The following is a 23,941-nucleotide window of genomic DNA, read 5'->3' as shown; positions in this document are numbered from 1 at the left end:
GTGTGTGTGTGTGTGTGTGTGTGTGTGTGTGTGTGTGTGCGCATGCACATGCACGCCTGCCTGCATGTGTGCATGTGCATGGTAAAGATCGCCTTGCAATGGTGTATGTGGAGCTCTACAGCCAGTTAGGACTGATTAGTGTAGTACAGTCGGGTGTGTGGATCAGTGGGTGTATGTGTTTCTACATGCATGCATGCCTGTATTTACATGGAGACTCCCCCAAAGACTACAGAGGATTATATAATGTCCTCTCTACGTGCATGTTGAAGGCTGCAACATGGTGGTTGGCTGTTGCAGCGACACAGATCAGAGGAAATCCTGCTTAGTCTGTCCCCTAGCACACAAGTTCAAGTTTGTTTATTATCCTCACAAGGGTACATTTTTGTTTACCATCTGCCACAATAACAGAGACATTATTAAAATAATGAAACATGACAAAAACATTTACCAATTCAGTTATTTAAATACATTATCATCCCTTTTTCAGGTTTTCTGGTGTTTGTGTCCACTACAGTTTTAAAGTATGTTGCCATGGATCTGTATTTTGTTTCTTACAACATTTACAAATAATCTCATGTGTATGTGCAAGCAGGTGTCACTGCTACAAGGTTTTACATATAAATGAGCTAAAGCTGTCACTCTGACTGAAGGCAAACAGTGCACACATAATTACAATTTAAGTAGACAAGTAGAAGTTAATTATTGTTATAACTTGTGTAGGTATAGATTATTTTATTGTCTAATGTAATGCAAAATATTTAAATATAAATAATAATAATAATTACATAAATAATTAAATATATTTAAAAACAGAAAATAAATAATACAAATTTCACAAAATTAAAAAAAAAATCTGTTTTTTCATCAGCCATGGCTTGATACATAAAAAGTCCAACATGAAACTGTTGATATATGCTACTAAACAACACTAGACCGCAAAGCAAGGCAACCTCATTTATAAAGCGCCTTTAAAATACAGGAGTAATTCAAAGTCATTTCCATAAGGTGAATACATCACAATGACCCTAGGTGGTTCAGATAGTTAACCACACCTACAACCATAGAGCTCGTCAACCTTTTGGTGTGCTTTATGTAAAAATATAGGTGTGGTTTCATCTCTTCAATCATTTGATCTGACAAAGATCCAAGTAGGATCAAAACTTAAGAATTATTTTTCAGGTCATTTTTGTTTTGTTTTGTTTTACTTTTCCTTTATTAACGGCTTTTTGGCAACTTTTTAAGGTAAAATTTATAGTGTTTGGGCCATTTCCTCTTTTGTTGCTCATTACTTACTTTCTTCCGTGTTTTAAAAAACAAAAGGTAAAGCTATTTTCAAAGGGTTAAATCCTTTTTTTTCTTTTTTTGTATTTTCCATCTTTGTCCTAAATACTGAGCAGTGATTTAAGCAAATAAAAGCCCTGGCTATTAATTTAAGTCTTACGGTAGTGATGAAGAGACGCGTGTTATTGTAAAACACTGTCAAGAAGCTGCTCGAAACCTATGCTTTAGTCAGTCTTTCCATCGCGGTCCCCCTTCGGGATTAATGTTGAGATGTCTGCACCCGGGTGGGGGTCTCGGGTATTTATCCTCTCGGGCAGCAGCGGGAGGAGGGGTCTGCCGGAGCCCGCAGCGTCACGTGGTCCGCCCTCGTCTCCTGTAAACAGCGCGTTCACCTCCGGCTACGGCGAGAGAAGCGTCACTCCGCTCCGTGCCAGCGAGGGAGGCGACTTCTTTCTCGGTTTTTTAGTGAATACAAAGTGCGCCCGGCGAAGAGAAATGCCTCGTTAAAGTCAGAAATAAGACCGCGGTTGTGAATATGGCGAACCGTGTCGAGGAAAGCTTTGTAGCGGCTGGTTTGTTGACTAGAAAGTAACGTCTGTCTTCATCTGGACGAGCAACGAGGTCCGAAGAAAGACAAAAAAAGACTTAACGAAGCGTAAAATCAGCCGCGATTTATACGTGAGTTCAGCTCTTTTTTGTTTTTTAGTCCATTTTTGAGGTATTTTTTCCTCGTTAGGTACTAATCGAGGCAAAGATGGACCGAGGTGGCTGCCAAATGAGCGGCGGCGGCGGCGGCGGCGGTGACCGCAGCGGGCCCGACCAGCCCGGGATGATCACGCTGGAGGACCTGGAGTCTTTCTCGGAAGACCAGCTGTCAGACTCCGGCAACGGCAGCCTCGAAGAAGAGGCAGAAACCATGGAGGAAGACGAGCAGTCAGACCGCCTGCTGCAGTACTGGCAGGACGTTGCGAGGGGACACCAAGTGGAAGTTTCTCAAGGTAAAAAATAATAAACAAGGCGAGAGGGGGAAAAAAGAGATGCAACCCTTTTTTAAAATAGCTAGACTAAACGCACGTTTATTCCCATTTGTTTTCGTCTTTGTTTATTTTTTTTATAAAACTTTTGTGAAGTGTACACACAACAAAAAACTTGTTTAACTTAAGTTGGCTCAACTTCCTCAAGTCATACCACTATGCACATTGACCTAGTTTCCCGTGAGGCAGATAGATAAACCAGTTCCACCCAGGACAGTCCATTCCTTCTTCAGACAACATGTTTTAGTGAAGTGTGTAGCCTAATTATTAAAAAGTTAGTTAATCGATTAAATCAAATGCCTAAGTTTCACACACAGTCAAATAAATTAAAGTTATTGCATTGCCACAGGTTGCAATTTAAATAGCCTAACTGTTATGCAACAATAACAAGTTGTGTTTCCCCAAGTGTAAACATGAAACCTCTTGACTGCTATTAGGTCCCAGAAAGATGAGAAATAGTTAAATACCACCATTATTTTAGTGGCTAGAACTCTCTGAAATCAGAAAACATATTGCAGACTGCTACTGTGTTTTATCTATAGCATAATTCCACAAAAAAAAATCCCAGGGGTCTATTGTGAATTGCATTGAAATTTGGAGATCCCGTTAGTGGAAACAATTAGGAAAGAGGGAGATCGCAAGTGCAAAGAGGTGTTAGTAATAAGCTTTGAATTTACATGTAAGTATTTCTTAAGTGAGGAAAATAGTATCAGTAAGGCACAGCGATTCCTCAGTTCAGGTCAACAAAAATCATCGCCTAATGTCTTATCTGTCATAAAATAGAAAACATCTGTTTTCCTCCTGTGAGGTTAAACATTCTATTAGAACAGTACAATCTCACAGACATAAATATATCATAGTGGTACTGTAGTAATATGGCCTGATACTAAAGCAGTAATGGTGGGCAAATTGTATAATAATACATGAATTTGTTGTCTAGCATGTTATAAGTTCAATAGAAAATTAATGGCACAATAAAATAATATACATTTGCCTGGAATTTTGTTCAAAGTTCCTGATGGTCAAAGAAAAAAAAACCTCTTTTTTGTCAAGGACCTCTAATAGAGTGAATGGTTTAACAGTTACATAGTTATCACATATTTCCTGGAATACTAAGTCTCTGTAATTTAGCACTGGCTTTCAGGTTTATTGAATGATTTGATTATTTCAACGCAAAATGAAATAAGTAGGAAAAAAATCCCATTATTATGGTAAACACAATGCTGAAGGCTGCATCCAATGAACGGCTGCTCTGTGTTGCTGGAAATTGCAAAGGATAATGTAACAAATAAAATAGGCTGTGATAAACACTGGCAGCCTGCACTTTTAGTCATATGTTAAGAAACTGATTTGATTTACATAGTGCTGTTGTTTTTTTGTAAAGCAAGATACTTAAATATATATATATATATATATGCATTCTGCACATAGTATTTAGATATTTTCAGAAGGTAAATATTTGTTTAGCTTATGTGTACATCAACAGAAAACCGGAGTCAAATTCCTTGTTTGTGTACATGTACTATGCCTGTAAAGCTAATTCAGATTATTATTCACTATCACAAGACACAATAGTTACTAAATGGGGTAAAAACAGCAATTAAATCAAATTTATACTCAACTGTATTGCGCTTCTATGCTGTCGTGTTTTGAGCTTACCATACAATAACACCATTGACTGGCATTTCTAAGGTAAAGCTGATAAAAGATTTAAATTCTTATCACGCTTTCACAGCGTCAGACTCTATTTACAATCACTGGAGGAATCCTAATGTTTTTTTACTTGTGCTACTCAGCCTATGACTGCAAATTCACAAGCAGAATGGGGCTTGACTGTTTTGGTTGTTTTTAAGTGACGGAAGTTGTAACTTTAGGTCAAAGGTTGCCGCGATGAAGATTACAACCTTCCTAAAACTGACTAGTATAGTGTGTGAAATGAGAAGAAAAAAACACTAAAGGTCGAGGTTATTCCTTTGCTGAGTGTATCCACTCATGTTGTGGTGTATGGGTCCATATACCGACGATCTATTTGCAAGCTGTCTGGAATGTGATGCTCAAGGTTGAACTGCTTTGCAACCCTTAGACTGAAAAGATGGCCGCTGACAGACCAAACTAGTGTCTGACTGGAGCATGCAGTTGAGCTGTCCCTCAGGCACTCCTGTCGCAGCACAAAAAGCACTCACACGCATGGTCTAAATTGGTCTTTACTGTTTAGTTTGCTAGTTACAGTCGCTGTTTTTGGTTAGAAGTGGTAACACGGCTTTTGAAAAAAATTATTTGACGGTTACAACTGCTTTATTGTCAGTGTTTGTTGTGAAATCACATAAACAAAAGGGAGAAAACAGTTGATTTCAGTCACTGATATTGACACATTTTTTTCGGCATAGCAACAGGAGTCTGATTTACCATATAAGCGGTAGAAGTGTGAAGAGAAATACAGCATAGTATCACATTATTTTGTGGCGCACTATTGCATCAATACATGGGTGTAAAGTTGTTGTATTTTTTGATAATATTAATTACTTTTATTGCAAATAGAAAAACTTTAGGTAGTCTTCTACAATAATAAAATCAATTACTTTTTCAGTCCACTAGATACATTTTGCTGAAATAAAAAGTGACCCGGCATATCAGAAAACATTTAAAATTGCAATAATATTGCATTGTGATAATATCATATTGTGGGTTCTCTGGTGATTCTCAAGCTTAGCAAATATGGCCGTACAATTCATCAAAATATCGCAGGAATCACAATATGGCCAAGTTTAACATTCAAATTGCAGGAGCAGTTTTTTGATAAAGGTAAAATCCCTCTCAACATGCCAAAATAAACGAAGCGCTGTGGTGCTACAGAGAGGGCTTGGACACAAATCATATTTCAGCTATAAGGGAAAGTGTTTTGAAATGCAAAAATAACCATTCCTAGGCATTATAATGATACATTAGCTGTACTGTAGTAGTACATCTTAATACTAAATCAGTAATAGTAGTAGTTAATTGTATTGTAATACTAGAATTTGCATTGTCTAGCAAGTTATAAACCTAATTTTAAAAAATAATAATAGAATAACATACATTTGTCTGGCATTTTGTTCCAAGTGCCTGTTTGTCAAAGTAAAATAAGCTCTTGCGTATTTCCTGAAATATGAAATTTCTGTATTTTGATTCTGATTTTTGTTCAGATATCGTGCTCAGCTAGAGACAACAACAGCAGCTGTTTTCAACTCTAGAACTCAACACAAACCAGTACAAGGGACCCATTGAGGTTATAAAAAACTTCAACAGTTAAAATCCCCTTTCGCAGCAATAAAAGGCTATTTTTAGAAAACACATCAGTTATCTTAATTTGCCCTGTAAAGCACAAAACATTAAAGTGAACATCAAAGCCTTCTTTACAGGTGAAATTGTGTATGGAAAACAGTTGTTAGTCTAGGTCATGGGTTTCTAACCTTTTTGGTGTCTGACTTAAAGTAGCACTGTGTATGTGTGACCGCTCATCACCGGTTTAACATGCCTATATGTCATGAGCAGTTCAACCAAAGTGCCCCACCTCCTCGGACTGTTACAATAGTTGCCAGTTGCTATCATTGATAGTTGAAAGGCTGAGAATTTTTTTTTAAAAAAAGAAAAAAAAAAATTAAGTAGTTTTGTGTAAAATAATTATTTTGATTGTCTCCTATCCCTTTATGGTGGCCCTGACCTGAAGTTGGGAACCACTCTATCAGGCTATTTGTCATCTAACTGGGTGCTACATAGAAGCCAGTAACACAGACTGGCACATTCTCCACCCTCTGCCCTCAGACTACAGCACTAATTGAGGACTTAGTACGAAATCACTTGCTGGGGCTTTCTGACTCAGGGAGGATTAGCTACCTTGCCTGTACTGGTACTGAGGTTGTGGCTGTTAAGTCCTGGGCTACAACACTGTAGCTAAGGACACAGGCCAAGGCCGCAGTAAACTCCTTTACCCTAATTGGGATGGAGTTGAGTGGAGAGGGGTGACGTGGGAGCTCTGCTTTGTTATTTGATTGACTAACATGCTACATATACAACTTTAATTCCACTGCAGCTGCCAATAAGTTGTTTTTACAGTCAAAAATGCCACACCTATAGTATTTAAATGGTAATCATGGTTTAAAAAAAAAGTGTGTGGACAGCTGTGAACACAAATCTAGGGCATTTTAGCCCTTTACAGACTGTACAGACTTTTTCATGCCTTCTCAGTCAAGCTCTTAGCTGCAAACAAAGATGATATTATTTGCAATGGTTATTCACAATGGCTTATTTCAAAGTGAAAGGAGGTCACAGAAGCAGGAATCATCAACTGCTGTGGACGCACGAAAGGCTTCCAGCTTGTAAACACGACAGAATATATTGCTCCATAGATTCAGGCCAAAGGTGCTCTCAAATAGTCACTGCACTGTTTTTAACCCCCCCTTAGTCAACTGCAAATGAAAAGTTAATAACAAAATTGACCTCGCCTCCCTTCATAAGGATTGACAATAATAAGTGTTTTTGCACACCCATGAAACTAAAAACAAATTAAACAGCAGTGATCTGCCAAATAACACAAACCCCACTTAACTGCATGCTGATCTTTTTATCATGCTAATCTGTTGTGACAATGCTGACATTTTTTCCGTTTCGTAAGCGTATTTGCAACAGATTAATGAAAACAAGTATCAGCATGTTTCTGTGACTCTTCCCATCAGTGTACGCTGCCACTGTAAGCACATGGTAATAATACAGGCCAGTCAACATGTTAAACGTTAGCTGCAGTGGCTGATAAAAGTCTATGATGACATGCAAAAGATGCACACACCCCACATACACTATTGTTAAAACCACAACAGACCTCAGTCTGGATACATTTGAAACATTTACACAAGTCCCTGCTTCTACAAACCTACTGTACAATACACTGTGTTGTGTTATGTAACATTACAAATTAGAAAGCCACAAATAGAGTGCACTCTCCCCACTCACTATAAGGGGCGGCTAACCCTACTTTCTGGTTTGTTGCAAGAAGTCAAAAAGAGGAGAAGTCACGGCATTTTGTTGCCAAAAAGCTAAATAGCTGGTGCACTATTATACAATATTGGGATGATTGATCCGGTTTATTGAGGTGTCCGCAATTGGCCTTGGGTCCATGGTCCAAAATGAACACCTGCTAAGCACCAAATACAGGTAGATTTTCTGTTTTGGGCGAGTAAATCTCAGAGGGCTGTATATCACACTGCTATTTAAATGTTTGTACCAAAATAATTACGTAGTAGCAAAAACTAAGCTAAGAGTCTCTACTGCGTTTTGGTGTCATTTTTGGTTGCGCTGCTTCTGCCCTCTGCTGTCTGTCTGTGTCGGACATTAATTTGACACTAACAGATAAAGACTTCATATTGCATTCAAGTGCACCTCATAAACTCTGAAATCTACCTCTATCAGTCCCCTTGGCTGTTGAGTCCAAAAGTAATTTTGGACAATGCTTGGATTAATACATATCTTAAAAGATATAGGTGAGATTTCCAATTCTGCAATTATTGAAAATTTCCTTAATAAAACAACCAAAAACAAATTATTTCTATATGAAAACACCCTATTGTGTATTGGCCATCATCAACTTGAGGGTAACCAAAAACTTTTGTCAGCATACTCAAAACGTATCTGAGTGGATACCATCCATGTATTTCTAGCGGCATCTGCTGTAACCGTTCCAACACCATGTGTCATGCCGTATAGCTCCCATGGGGTCACGGGGAAGGTGGAAAGAGGGGGAAATTTCGGAGGAGAAGTCACGGTTTCAAATTACGTCACATTATTGGGGTACAGCACATGCGCAGTAAAATCTGGCAGTTTCTCAAAGGCTCAATAGCTGGCGCACCATCATAGAACAAAAAAGTCTGCAGGAAAAGACCATAATCAAACACTTAAGGTATGCAAACGTGTGCACCCGCAGAGCGCTGTCTGCTGCAACTCTTCAACATCGCAGCTCCAGTTGCTATGTGCATGTGTCATGCCACATCGCTCCCATGGAGTCAAGATCCCTTGAATAGCTTTGGTTTGTCACTGCTCTGCTGCAGTATGTTTAGTATTTTCACAAAAAAGCTTTTTCCATCAGTCTTTTAAGAAATATTACAACAGTGTATTCTGCTCAAATTTTGCACTAAATCCATGTCTATTACAGCTGAGAAAATGTGAATACCTTCTGTGTATGTTTCTGACATAAGTGCTATGTAAAAAATACATTTTGTATTATACATTAGATTTAAAGAAGAATATGAACTGAACAGTGTTCGGAAAGTGGCACTATATAGTATGATGGTCTTAAAGGGAATGTATGAACCTTATCTGAAGTGTAGTTGTTAACATAATATCTCACAATTATGTGTCAGTTTTTTAGAAAAAGAAAAAGATGAAAAATGGACACTGCAGACCGCAGGTTAGTGGAACAGGAGCCAGACTGTAAGCGGGGCATGACTACCAGCCCTGTGTCGATTAGAAAGCTCAGGTACAAAAACAAGTGTGTGTTGACTGTTCTGCGTCAACACCGAGCAGCTGTAGAGATGCTGCCATAGAAACAAATGAGTTTGTTAGCTTGGCCGTGCGTGCGTGCGTTACATGCCAGTGTGTGTGTCTGTATGTGTGTGTCTGTGGATAACCATGCGGCGGTCTAAGCTGTGATTATGCGTTTTCTCCCTGTCCTTGTCACCATTATTGAGACTCACACATAAACTGGCAGGTAATATTTCACTGTCAAACACTGACGGTCAGTATTTATACTGAGGCACTCCTCCTGATGGCTGATTTACAGTGTAATCTTGATTTCATGAGATGCTGCTGTTTAAGTATCATACTGATGCTCCACACTCTCACACAGAGCTTTGTCGGATGTCATGATCAATCGCCTAAATACCACAGATCCCTCTGACCCAGTTGCCCTCCATGATATTGACTGCCAAAATGTGATTGAATCGGGGTCACCTTAACTGACCTGCGTTTGACAATTCAGCAGTGCAACTTAGTGACAACTTGGTGAATGAGTTGCTTTTGTGATCGACTGGATATATTACGCAGTATCTTCCACACTAGATTTAGTATAAACATGTTTGGCTAAATTATATCTTTTGCATACACACAATAGAATAACCTAAAAAGAAGTTTTGGATTCCTTCAAATGCCTAAAAGTTGCGCAATTTGAGTGTCAGAGACTTTGTTTCCCAAATGCTGGTGACTTTAAAAAAAATGAAAATAACAAAATACTATGTACACTCAATTTTTTTTATTTTAAATATTATAATTTTCTTTCTATTCTCAGAACAAATACAGAATAATTGACCACTCCAGTGTGAACTTGCTCGATTCTATGGCATTATATTCATCAGTATTCATTCATTTATTTCATCACACCGTGCAATCCCCCTGAAAAATCAACTGAAAAATCGCCATGGCAGATTGTACAAAATGTATGCCCCTTTCCTTTTCAACTTTCCATAAGAAAAATGCCAAATTTTCCAAGACATTTGGAATATGCTTGAGTATTTCTTTCTCTTACTTTCTATCTCTCTTTCTGTCTAACTGACGGCAAGAACAGCTCTCTTCTGCGTCACATACATGCCAGGAGATGACATACATATACTGCTGTTAAAACTCCATTGAAGTTTTGGTAACAGGTGAAATATGCTCCAGTATTTCAAAAGCACTGGCTACTGCTGTAGTCCCTCTCTGTTAATGCTAGTCTATATCTGGCCTTGGGCAGCTTTAGTCAGTGTTCTCTCCATCAGCTCCAATAAACATTACTCTCTGCGACATCCTGGCACAGCGTTCTGCCCATCTGGCAGCCTTTTCTCAAACAAACTACCAACATCGCCTGCCAGTAGATTACTGGAAGTGAGGATGGATAAACAAGGACAGATTAGAGACAGGAGACTGCAAGTGTTGATATAATGTAAGTGGGGTAAAAAGTAATATGGAATAGGGCTGCAAAATAATAATGATTTTTTAAAATAGTTTTTGCTTATGTCAGCTTGCAAGATAACCACAGGGCAAGATACTGGGATAGTGCACTTAGATATTTTCTGAGTTTCCTGAAAGAGAATATTGGTATAAAACTATATTTTAACGTTTTTATTAGTGTCTGTTGTGTTCAATTTCTCCTAAAATTTCCTTTTATTTTTTAATTCAACAAGAAATATGTTGTACTAAAAGCAGCAGAAAGACAGAACTGAGTGCTTTTCAATATGTTTATCGCAAAGAAATATAATTATTGTGATACTAAAAATGTTATCGCATATAACATGCAGCCCTAGTATGGAAGCATATGTACCGTAACCACGCTGTTAGTAAAATTGCTCTTGCTCTTATGAAATGGTTTTACCCATTTAAACAACACTTTTTGTATCAGCTTTTTAACCGACTTAATATTGTTTATCTGTTAACAGATATGGCAGAACCCATTCATCAGCTGACCAGCAACAACCAGGGACGCAGTACCAGAGAACACATCCCTTTCACTCTCCTCTCACGCAAAGAGAAGGTATCGATCTCACTTTGATTACAACAAAGATATTGTGTATACTTTCTATAAGTATAGACAAGTATATAAGTAGAATCTTTCTATACATTTTTACATATAAAAACAGAAAGCATATCAAATTGGTGAGCTCCTCTTTGCGAGTATGGGCCAGCTATTTATTTTCAACAAGATGATCGTGTCACCCAATACAATAAGCCATTTAAACTCCTTAGGGGACTTATAAATAAAGGGGGCTAATTGGTTTAACTTGAGTTAATTAGTTCATTAAAACTTGGCTGGAGACTCCGGTTAGACAAAGGACAATCATGGCACCCTATTCTTAGAGCAGGTTTTCAGTGCCCTGTAAAAGGACTGCACGTTGACAGCAAGAAGGCTTCAAACAGATGGTTACACACCTGAGCTGCAGTGGTGACGGTGCATACACGGTGTCTGAAAAAGGGGCGGTCGATCAATTTCAGTTAAACTAATTTATTTCAAAACGTGCTTTCTTCAGTCACTTTGTTCTTAAGACTGAAGCTTGTAATATAATATCTAAATGCAAAATCACAGAATTAATCTTCAAATCAGCGCAAAGAAAGTTAATTTAAAATCAAATGCTTCTTGTCAATACCATATTTTTAACTTTGAACTCACATTCTCTCCTGTGAACTACAGATTTCCAATAAAACCAACAAAGAACGTGATCAGCACATGTCTCAGCATAGTGTCGCTCTTTTGTTTATCTCAGTTAGTGCAGATTCCACTCTTTATCAGTGAAGTGTGCTCTGACGCCCAAGATGTTGTTATTACTCACAGAAGTCCAATGGTCCCCTGTGAAAGGGGAGTTACCCACTCACTTACAGGTTTCGAATTTTGCCCACAAACACCACACTAGGGGTGGACCAATATTGCCTTTTTAGGGCTGATACCAATATAGATCATTAGTAGTTAATGAGACCAATAACCGGTATTTGGAACTGATGTGCATTTACAATAAAAATGAAAATCTTTCCGTCAATATTTAGAATTTGGAGTATAACAAACCCCAACACAAAACTTTGTTTAAATGCCTTTAGCAAATGTTAAATCAAAATCATCATCACATGAAGCAAGTTCCTGTGAACTTTTTTTTTTTTGAAGTCAAGTGAAAATGTAATTAAAAAAGAATAAATGAAAATAGCTCCCTGAGGTTTTAAAGTTCTCCAATGCTGACACTTTCTTTGCATTTTTTAATTAAGTAATGTTACTAAGGATCATTCAAATAAAACACTGATACAGATAATTGGCAAAGTGCCAAATATCGGCTCCAATAATCGGTCAGTCCGATAAATTGATGGCCCCTACACCACACTGCTGTATTGTAGATTGGCGAAGCTCTGTAGTTTGCTTTGGGTGCTTTGCTTTGAGGTGATATGTCAAAGTCAAATTACTGCTGTGGTTCTTAAGTCCGGCTTTGGAAAAAGAAAGAAATCTTCTGCCTAAAACTCTACCATTGTCTTTGTCTGTCTTATGCCTGAATGGTTTGGATTGGCGGTGTTCTGACAGTCGGTCTTACACGCTCAGGATGAGCTACTAGTAACAATACATCTATTGAAATGGACTACTTCCTGTATAAATGTTAAAAGTATGGACATGTTTAAGATTTTTTTCGCCTCTGAAACACACTGCACATGCACACATGTTAGTGGGTCATTTTCAGTGGTTCTTAACCTGTGGTCCAGGGACCCCTAAGAGTCGTCAGTTGACAAAAATGGGGAACAGTTGATTTTCACTGTTTAATTCACAATAAAAGTGAACCCAGTGTGAGTAAGAGTTATAAAAGTAACTATTCTGTACATATATTTCACTTCCACCACAGTTATCTCAGAAGTTGATAGCTGTAACGTGTGCATGTTGCATGAATATATCAATTTAAGGATCCTTGACACAAAAAAGGTTAAGAATTGCTTATCTGTTTGTCAGGATAATGGCACATGTTGTCATGTAAGTTTGCCAAATCAGGAAGTAAACAAAATGCAGCTGCATTAATTGTGTCAACTTTTTTTACGTGTTAAATATTTAGATTTTATTGCAAAAATGTATGCGTTATTCTGACAGCACTAGTGTAAATATTTAGAAAAGTTCCAAGGTGTGAATTGGAAGCACCCCACATCATTTTAACATAAAGCAGTCGGTAAATGAGAAGAGAAAAATATTTACTTAGTTTCTAAAACTCACTGGTATGTCTAAATCAACAGAATAAAAACCACAGAGATGCCTCAGAGATAATTACAAACACCAACTTCCCGTGTAACATTTTTTCTTGTTGAAATACTGCTTAAAATGTGTGGGGAAAAGAACTCTCACATGGATGTATTTTTCACACATTTCTTAGACAGATCTTAGCGTTTCTTTTGTCAAAGCATTTTCTGCCTTCTGCTTCTAAATGCCTTGCTCTGGTTATGACAGCAGATGTTACAGAGCACAGTTTCATAAAAAAACTTGCTTTATAATACCTGTGAGTAGCTACAGTTCTAACTCTTCTCTTGTCTTGTCTTTCGTCATCTGTACTTTTTACAGTGTGGGGAGCTGCTGTACGAGAAACGTCACTACGAAAAGGGTCACTGGGCGTGTATAACAATGCACGAGGAAACTTATGAACAGAGCATCTGCTATGGTTTCATGAAGATAATGAGATACATCTGCCAGCAGAACTCCTTGTGTAAGTCCACACGCAAGGGACCATTTAACACATGCAGTCAGGTTTTGGCTTTTTCAATTCCCAGTTTTCATTTCTGTTTGATGATTAAAATCTCCAAGCCTGTAATTTTTTAAGACAGCCTGACGGGTAATAATGACAATTCCTATTTCCTTCAGGTGACTACCTTGGCATGACGCTGCCCATTGTCACAGTAATTCGCACAAATGAGAACCATTCTGTGATCTCCCATGACGTCACTGTGGCGTATTTTCTTCCCGCCGAACATCAGGCTCAGCCCCCACAACCACATGACAACGACATCGTCATAGAGATCTGGCCCGCCGCTACTGTATACACAAGGTCAGCAGAGAATGAAAGAAATGTTACACTCATACTATTCCTAAATATCTCCATGTTCTTCTTTGCACTGACAGCTGGTAGATGTGGTTACATGGACAATATTTTTTCAATATAACTGCAATCATTTTGTTCAGAGAGTCTTAACTTAACTTAACTGTTTTCATGGATGCTAAATGTCATCTGATAAGATGTGCTTTTACCAAGAATTGAATCAGGATCTAACTTTTTAACTTGCAAAATCACTGCACCAGCTGTGTAAAGGGTCCAATCTGCTAGAAATATAATTGACAAATTCTAAAATCTTTTCCCAGTTTCATGAAGAAAATCAAATTCATTCTATACATTAAGTATAGAAGAAGAAGTGTTTCCATCTGTGCAGTTTAGTAGCAAGTAGTGTGGATGCAGACTATTGGTTGATGCTACGATTTATCAATGTGTCCTATTATGTCCAGCGCCTCCACAATTCTGCCTGGAGCAACAACGTTACATAAGGCCACTGTTTCAAAATGAAAAATTATTTATAATCAAAGCATTCGCTAATGCACCATTTCTTCTTTTAGGCCCTTTACTGGTCCCACTAATGAAGTAACCATTGTTAACCAGATCAACGTCATGGCTGAGCAGCTAGACTCCCCAGGTGTGTGCGTCAACGACTCATTCATCGTGGCCGGCTACACCAACCCTGCTCACAGCAACCGTCAGAACGAGATCTGGTTCCTAGAGCGACGCTGAGGGACGAGGGGATTAAGCATCATCTTATCTGTGACCCTTGAGCCTCATAAAGACTCCCTTTACACTGCCACAGCTCAGCGACAGCTTCAAGTGCAACCCGATCTTTAGTCACCACCTCTACCTGAAATGACCACCAGCCCAGCAGACTCCAGATCAGTTGGAGCCTGACAAAAACTCACTCTACCCTCAGTGAATTCATGTTGATGTTTATTTAGATAGATCCTCATTTCGCCCACAAGAACTGAACCAAACTACTGCCATACTCTCATAGACACAACCCAGAGGCTAAAGCATCTAACTCCTGCTCTTACATTGAGGGGACTGAAAAAAAACACTTTCCTCAGCTCAGTGCCCTCTAGCTAAAAAATGTTGATAGTTTTAACTCTTAGCGCTCTGTGGTGACCATTGATTATTGTCAGAAACATGCAACAGCCTGTCTTTCCACAGCAGAAGCAGGTTGCCAGTGCACTTGCAGCCTTATCATGCTCCCTTTCTGTCTGTTGCACAACTACAGTGTCTTGTCATGTGGGGTGAAGGTCAATGCACTAAACACCAGAAAAAGAAGTTTCTCTGTAATTCTCCAGCTTGCTGAGGTGATTTCAACACTGTTGATCTGCTGTTTCTTAATCTCTGGACTACATGATTCACTGCAGGTAGCAATGCACAGCCAGTCACACAGTATAACAGTTATATTGTTTCAGTAAGTGCAATAGTAACCAACAGTCAACAAGCCAGTTATTACAGCTGCTGGGCCGCTAACCTAACCCAATCTGAGGGTATGTTCAGAGGTTGGCGTGGTAGGTTGGGGATGGGATCTACAGCATGCAAAACAGTCCAACATCCAGTCCAGGACTGGTGGCATCAACCATAAATAAGCTCAACATGTAGTGGTCGTTTTAAAGTGCTTACGTTCTAGAGGCAAGTCTGCCAGGTTTTGCTTCAGTTCAGCCTTTTTATGTGAAGACAGTGTTCTCGCGTGAGGCAGGGAAAACTTGAACAAGGTTTATTTGAGATCACAGTACAGCAGGTGACTCTCATCCAACTTACATCTAGCACGGTCAGCTAGTGATTTGTTGTTCCAACTTACACACCTCTCTTCACATTATAGTACACGTTATTACATGGTCAAAAACGTATTGTGATTAAACCTACACAGACTTGCACCATGTTGTACAAAATCTCTTTTTGGCCATTAGGCCCTGCCTATGCGGATGCATATATTTTTGAGAATTGTTATTTTTTCCCTCCATATTGAAATAATTTGGTCCACATGACCTTCATTTACAAAATGTCTCTGTCCACACTAAAACGCAAAACAACTCCAGACATGTGCCAGCATCCCATCGTGGTTGTTTCCTGTTCAATTTAAGGATGAAGGGCTCACTCAAAAAATGCAAGCGATGCTCTGGACATGTAAAGGTTTTCCTTCCATTTCTAAGTGACAATAATCCCACACTGGAAAGTCTCTCACTATCTGCTGGTTAGACCAGGGCTTATCCAAAACCGTTTTCTGGCAGACTCTGAACTGCTGAGGCTAAGCAGAAATATTGGGTGCGGCAGACGACTCCTTTCGTCTGTGAAGTGGTGCAGCAGTACTAAGTTTAATCGTGAAATAATCACGATCAGGCAGTGCTAACAAAATATGAACAATCCAGTAGTGTGCCACTGTTGTCACTGTTTCTGGTGTATACGCATCAACACTTAAAAACATGAGCAAATTGGCTTAAATCTTTTCTAAAACATTTGTAGAAAGCAGTGAGCAATTTAACAAAACATGCCCCCAAAATCAGGAAGAAAATAGGAACAAAAGTAAAAGAAAATTTCCTGAAAATGAGCAAAATGACTCCAAATAAAAAAAAAATAGGGGGGGAAATGCATACTTTTTTTTCTGTGACATAATTTTAAATATGTGGTTGTAATAATTATACATATACTTTTTGGGACATTTTTCCCTGAATGTTTTTTTCATAAATCTTCATGTCATTTTTTGGTCACCTTTTCCTAATTTGCAGGACATTTTTATTCAAGTTGCTCATTGCCTTTTCCCTAATGTTTCGAAAGAAATCACGACTAATTTGCTTAGGTTTCAAGTGTTAGATAGCTTGTGAAAGGCATCTCAACACAGCACAAGAAACCCAATGTTGATCGAGGCAAATTAAGATTACATCAACATTTCCTAAATGTTTTGTTTTACATTTCTACACAGACATAGAACAACCACATTTTTGTGTAGTGACATTACACTCTGTTTGCGTGGGATCGAGAGGCCCAATTGTAGAAGAAACTATCATTTAAAAAAAATTATCCATATATGTGTAGACAGGGCCTAAATTGCCTTACAGCACCATAACTGTAGTAATACCTCTCTTCTAGCAGAGATAACAGTAAATAAAAATATAACCTTAGCATAGTCCAGCCCTATACACTAATCAAATATACAAAAACTGTTCAAACAAATAATACCAGAACCTATACAATAGACCATACCAAGACAAACCAAATAAACATGTGCTTAAATGGCTCTTACACACAGGTGACATGAATTCAGAAAACAGACACACATGAACATGAACATGTATGAATGTACAACTTCAGTGAGGGTAACAACACGACACCTCTACAAACCAAACACTGAAAAACCCACTGATTTTACAGCTGAATGACAATCATAAAATACTTATTTACACCCTTTTCTCTTAAGAAAATACTGCAAGTCAATGCATTCCTCGTTTGAAACCTATTCACACGCAGAATAGTTAACTTATGGACCTCTTTCTTATGCTCTTTCTACTTCTGCTGCTCCGGGTCAATGTTAAGCAGTCACTGCTGAACTGCAAACACCACTGCTGCTGAGTAGAAAACAATGCAACCGATAGAGTGCAGAGAATACCTCTACTGTGGTCACACTCTTTTTGTTAAATAGGAGCAGAAAACTGTTTTTAGTTAAAATTGTTTTAAATGTTCTATCGCCGACTTAAAAAGAGTCTATAAAGTCAGAGTGAAATACATTTGTATGTTTATCTTCACTATATTTTTAATAAAACTCATGCAATTAAACATAAAAAAGAGCGATACACATCAAACCAGCTACACCTAGAGTTCACAGTAATGTAGGGATGCTTCTGCTTTGACCATTACTGCTTGGGTGCCAGTGAAATAAAACTGGAAATCAACAAGCGTAAACATCACTGTGAGGATTTTTATCAGGACAGATGTATCGTATCGTATTATTGAGGCCTATTACATGTGTGTAAAATCAGCTACAATTCTTATATAATCAACATAAAAAAATAAAAAAAAAACCACAAAGAAATTAACAGTTAAGGAAGTAAGTATTGGGTTGGGAAGGTTGCCCAGTCTGACAGTCAAGCAGGTTGGTTTACATCCAAATCCAAAGAATTTATTTTGCATTAAATGATTGTAGAGATTCTCTGTGACAACTGTAGTGTGAACACTTGCAAAGCCATGATACATGTGGGGTTGGTTTTCCCTTTAAGAGACTGGTTATATGGGATCATCAAGTATGAGGAATTGATTTTTTCCTTTCTTTTTGCTTATTGTTTTAGTGTTTTGCAAAAGTGTGCTGTACTGTGAAAATTCAAGTGCAACAGCAAGAGCTACTGTGGTTTTCTTTGTTTAATAAAAATGTGCTCGTCTCCTGTCTTGAAATGTACAGTGATGCTGAGTTTTACTGGGTTCATATACACAAAACAAAATAATGGGAATATTACTGCAGAAATGTGTTTCAATAAATGATAGAGAAGCTCATGATAAAACTCCAAATATTGAGTATTCATTCTCTTTCCTTGCAAAGTGCAGTCTGAATTAGGGCTGGGTGATTAATCAGCTTTTATTTTCAATTACAATTTAGGCTTCCAACTATTATGAAATAAAAGATAATCAAAATAAAATCATTATCGTGTTGCATTCAGTTAAAAATCCAGCGTGTCTCTCTCCTTTCCAGCAGTGGCACTGAGTATTGCCAACTTGGCAACTTTCTTGCTGGATTTAGAGCTTTTTCAGATCCTGTCATTGACTTTATTTCTAAAAAGCGGCTAGAGAAAAATTTTCCATAACGGAAAAGGCGAGAAATAGATTCAAATATTTTGTACTTCATGTAATATATTGTAATTTTTCATACTTTTTTGTTTGTTTTCCATTTAAATTTATTTATAATCCAGCAAAACCCACTATTCAGTTCAATTTTACTTATAAAGCCCATTATCACAAATCACATTTTTCCTTAGAGGGCTTTACAGCATACTGTTAAAAAGACCATTTTTCAGTTTAATTCATACATAGAGTCTCCAAGTCTGTCTTGTGTTAGATTATCAGGAACCCAAATGTTGACCAAAATTATCCTGATTATGGTTTTTGCCATAATCAAGCAGCCCTAACTGAAATTGTTTGGGAAATTTCAAGTCCCTTAATAAGCTAGTGAAGTCTCCCCAGCTTTGTTGTGTGGAATGCACATGTGGTTTTAACCTTTTATAATCTTACTTTTTCCGCTCAATGCAACTCTACCAGGTGAGCTAGTGGGTGCCTCTTGTACAAAGGCTACGTCCTTGTCGCAGCAGCCACAGGTGCGCTGCCAACGTCGGCCCCTTTGCTGCATGCTGTCCCCTCTTTCTCTCTTTCACGCTGAAGCTGTCCTATCAAATAAAGGCCAAAAAGCTCCCCCCAAAATAACCTTATACTCTTACTATTACAAAACATAGCAGTTTTGTATGATCCTTCATATTCATATATAAATAACCAACAACCGAATACTTGCTATGAATATCCCTCAAGGGTATTCCCTCCTTTCTATGGGCTCAAATGTGGCAAACAAAAGGGGTCACACCCTTCTTTGTTCCGACACATATAGCATAACCATTTTCACACGAAGAACGGATGCTCAATTACTGTAGCATAGTAACACGATGAGCTGGGGTCACACACACACACACACTATAGTATATCAGGAGCGCAGCCTGTTGCTCGGCGCAGTATTACGAGCCTGGCAGAGATACAACAAGCTGATGGGAGTAAACATCACAAGTCAAACACGAGTTTGATTGATCATATATAATGAAACTAGATGGCAGATTTGAAAAAACTCAACAGTAATGTCTCTTCTCAGAAACCATGATCCAGTTCCTAAAGATAATCCACAGACCTTGTTGTAAGTAGTTTGATGTTGGAACTATTTTCTTTCTACCAAACTACACCGAACAGCAATTAGTACTGTGTGATTAATCATATTGTATTTTTGATTTTGGCATCCCTTGACAACTGGACCAATGTTACACCTGTTTTGTCTTTTATTTTGTAAATCAAGTGTACGCCTTCCTTAAGGGATTTGCTCGTCCCCTCAACCCAAAGTCCAAACAGAAGTTTCAGCGCCAGTTGAAAACATTTGTTGTCAACTTGGTGACTTTGTTGCTATATTTAGCGACCGTCAGTGTAAGCAAGAAATGCTCTCAAGTATATGATATTGTATTTCATTCCCATGCACACTGCTCAGACAGTGCACAGCTCCTGTTGCTGAGTCTGTCCCCTCTGCATTCTCTCCTCTGCAGGGAGGACGCCTCTGACAGTCCCTCATCCTATCATTAGAATTTTGTTATCAACGCTCCCAGATTGGACAGACGGACAGGGACACTGATATAACTCCGTTCCAAAAGTCATAATAACACAAACTAACCAGCAGCAGAAGACCAGCGACTCATTGTGCTCTGTGGAGTAAAATGACTGGTTCTGTCGATGGAGTCTGGTGGCTCTGAGGAGAGCATAACGTAACAGCGTCAGTTTCCTGTTGTAGGGCTGTTTGACAGCAAGCTAAAGTGGTTAAAATAGTCTAAATTTAGCATATAGATATTAAGGTTGTCCTATTTTTATGTGGCTTAAATACAGTTTGCTGCTCCTGCCTCCACAGTCACCAGAAACACTAGTTTTACCTCACAGCTCTCATGCCATTAAAACGTGTTGCTCAGGATATTTCTGTTGGATTTTCTTGAGTAACTGGGTCATGATTTCTGGAAAGAGACCTTGTTGTTGAGTTTCTCAAATATATTTTTTGGCACTTTGAGCACCACAAGCCTAGTGCCACCTAGTTCATTATACTGGAGAGAGTTCAAACATCTCTATAGCTGATATCTCCAGTACTCAGACTAAAACTATCTATAGACTGATAAACAGCACTACAGGTAAGAGGAGAGATATGTATTTTTGATTCTGGGATGAAGTGTCCCTTTAACAGATTTTAGCTTTGCGCTGGGGCAAAGGTTACAAGATAATTATCTAATTAGTAGGAAAAACTACTTGGGTTTTTAAACATGACATTTGTCTTTGCCATAAACGTTAGCACATTTGCTTAAGTAAATAAAAGAAATTGTTTTTCTGCAAATTTAAATTTGTGTGGAACGCCACAAACACTGAAAGTCCTGAATTACACCATCATTTCCCATTACAACACAAAACAGGGTGTAAAACTTCATGACCGATATCTCAGCACTGGCTTGGATACGGTGACCTAGATGTTTACTGTCATTACACACAGTCTATAAAACCTCCATCTACACCGAGTCAAAATCACAGTGCCGAGAAATGATGGACAAATATTGCTCTGTTGAAAGTTTGTGACTAAAATGGGGAAAAAGCAGAAGGAAAAGTGCACAACTGACCCCCCAAAAACCTGCCTGCATGACTGGTTCATCTTTCTGATTTACTCAACAATCATTAAATTCTGCCTGCAAGACTGCAGTGATGCTCATTTCACACCTGAGTGCAACGTTATCTCTGTTTTGTGGACTGTCTGGTCAAATTAAAGGAAGGCAGTGGGAAATGGAGGTTAATAAGCAGTGTGCAGACGCCATGCGGTCAGAGGTTAATATGAGGGGAAGGTGAAAAATGAAAGTCAAAGCAATTAAAGAACAAGCAAGAAAAGCTCTGCTATTACACACCAGAAATACTAGTCGGTTAAACTTATTATTAAAACTATTATTATTACCTCATGAAAATGCCTTCTTTTTTTAACTTTTATTTAGTGAGTCATCTTTTGTAGGATAATGTGCAATGTTTATAATGCACAGTGCAAACTGCCGTATTTAAAATAGGATTTGGTTATTGAAAAATGCGATTAAAGATCTCAGTCAATCTTTCTCAATTTTTTTCTGTACTTTAGTATTATTATATATTAGTATATTAGTATGTATATTAGTGTTTTTTCTTATGTTTAGAATCGTCAGCTAGTCTAATCTTTAACATCCAGGGAAATTAGTCTCTAGGAACGTCCCAAATTACAAAGATTACACAAAGAATCAGAAATGGGGGAAGAAAAGACACAACAAGACCTAACAGAGCTAATGTGCAACAGGTCTAAACTCTCAAACACAGGTGTCACATTCCAGCTGTCCAGCCGGCTGAGACAGATGAAGTTTAGCTGCACATTTACAGTACAGTACACACAGACGGCGAACCAACCCGTGACAAGAAGAGAGAGAGAGAGAGCAAGAGCCTGCAGGGTCCCTTAATAATCCAAGACCATTTAATCCACCACCCGCACTGAAAGCAGACCACCGAGTGTGACAGGATGCTGCTTTCAAAACAAATCAATCCATTTAATATTAACAGACCCAGCAGAACCATACGGCCAAACAAAAGTAATGTGATGCTGAGAAAAGGATGACAGCTGAGGTTTTTTTTAACAACAGAAGTGAGCAGACAGCGACCACAAGGTGGCAGCAAAGCACCAAAAAAAAACACATACTTACATAATGATGAAACCAAAACAAACATGACCAATGGGAAATATAAAACTAACTTTTCTCTATGTTTGAAAGGGATTGTCTGCAAGCGTGTAGGTAAATTTATTACTGATATGAACCTGATAATGAAAACATCACAGACAATAAAGACTTACTTAAATATACTATAGGTTAGTATAGCAGTTAAGTAGTTTGTGTGTCAGCAAAAAAGAAATTAATTTTGCATAAGAGAAGTAACCTTCTTCACATCATCTTAACTGACATGTCAGATTTTTGTTTGTTGAAAAAAATAAAAGACTTTTAAAGACAGGAAGCAGTTTTGCTAATTACGATGTTAATAGGTCCCCTCTAAATAGTTTTAACTCTTAGCACTGTGTGAACATAGTAACTATTGATTACTGTTAGAAACATGCCTGTCTTTCCACAACAGAAGCAAAATTGCTTGTGCCTACCTGCAGGTAGCGCGCCTGGTAAGCGGACAGGGTTTCCCCCAGAGGAACAACCATTTTCTCCACACTGCGCTGGTGGGAATGAGCCCGGATGTCTGGGCTCTCTTCTGACCGCAACTCAATGTGGGAGATGAGCAAATTAGAGATCACCGCCTGCACCGCCTGCAGGGATAAAGCAAGAAAAGGGAAGGTGGAATCAGATTTTAGAATAATTAAATGGAGATTTTTTATTATTAGATCGCACTTGGTAAGAGCCAAAAGTAATGTAAACACACAGGTACGGTACCTTTGCATCCCCCCCTGGAGTTGCACTGAGGGCCAGGACACGGAATTGCAGACTCTGGCTTCCGAGCTGTCTGATCACCTGAGTAGCAGGGAGAGGACGGAGAGAGTGCGGGACATTGTTAGAACTTTAACTGGATAGTCCAAATATTTAACCAACTAAGGCTAGATTGCACCAACAAGGATGACTTGTTAAAAACTTCAACCAAAAACTTAAAATTCCAATTTAAACTGTGATCCAGAGTTAACTTTAAACCTACAGTGGAGGAGGTATAATTCTTACAATGGCTGCCTTTTTGAGAGAACGGAGATAACCACAGCCTCCATTCTCTGCAACAGACTTCTTACAGCCACCTTTCAGTGTATAAGAGTGAGTGTTGCTTTGTGAAGAAATCTTTTGGGTGGATTGATAATCACTTTATTGCAAGTTCATAATGAGAACTGAACTTGACAAGTAACCTAAAGATCTTGTTAACAGAGACAAACAGCTGACTTGAATGGAAGAAGCTGTGATATTATTGACAGGTTTGTGTACCTGACTGTAGGCGTGGTTGCCCAGCGCCTTGTGGGCTTCATCGATCACCACACACTTGACCTGCTGGGCAGGGCAGCTGTCTCTGGACAGATCGTTCACCATGACCTGTGGGGTGAGGAAGAAGACTCGCTTGGTCCTCCACACCTCCTGTCTATGCTTTGCTGCTGTGGTACCTGCAGATAGGAAGACAGAATATTGTTAACAGGGTTCCCATGGTCATGGAAAACCTGGAAAAGTCATGGAATTTCACAATAACATTTTCCAAGCCCCAAAAATTCATGGAACTAGTACGAATAATTGAAAATGTGTAATAAATTAAAAATATACTGAT

General features: G+C 38.5%; 2 protein-coding genes across 3 annotated transcripts in view; one reads left to right on the top strand and one right to left on the bottom strand.

Annotated features, from left to right (window-relative positions):
- Positions 1 to 23,941, bottom strand: part of fancm (FA complementation group M) — a 70,357-nt gene that overhangs the window by 45,290 nt on the left and 1,126 nt on the right. For both annotated transcript variants that reach the window (XR_015778751.1, XM_042500722.2), the window contains exons 2-4: positions 23,611 to 23,783; positions 23,080 to 23,157; positions 22,797 to 22,955 (exon numbers count right to left, since the gene is read on the bottom strand). Coding sequence is in view for 1 of the 2 variants with exons in the window: in XM_042500722.2 (XP_042356656.2) it covers positions 22,797 to 22,955; positions 23,080 to 23,157; positions 23,611 to 23,783 (410 nt within the window). In the remaining variant the exon portion in view is untranslated. The remainder of the gene's footprint in view (positions 1 to 22,796; positions 22,956 to 23,079; positions 23,158 to 23,610; positions 23,784 to 23,941) is intronic.
- soul3 (heme-binding protein soul3) lies at positions 1,669 to 18,379 on the top strand. The gene is made up of 5 exons (XM_042500726.2): positions 1,669 to 2,279; positions 10,751 to 10,845; positions 13,384 to 13,525; positions 13,681 to 13,864; positions 14,425 to 18,379. Exons 1-5 carry the CDS (start codon positions 2,036 to 2,038, stop codon positions 14,594 to 14,596), a joined length of 837 nt encoding a protein of 278 aa, XP_042356660.1. The 5' UTR covers positions 1,669 to 2,035; the 3' UTR covers positions 14,597 to 18,379.

The sequence above is a fragment of the Plectropomus leopardus genome, chromosome 14, assembly GCF_026936395.1.
Source record: "Plectropomus leopardus strain MGB_pleo_1.0 chromosome 14, ASM2693639v1, whole genome shotgun sequence".
Classification (NCBI taxonomy): domain Eukaryota; kingdom Metazoa; phylum Chordata; class Actinopteri; order Perciformes; family Serranidae; genus Plectropomus; species Plectropomus leopardus.
Note: the sequence above shows the minus strand (reverse complement) of the source record. Positions and strands in the feature narration are given on the sequence as shown.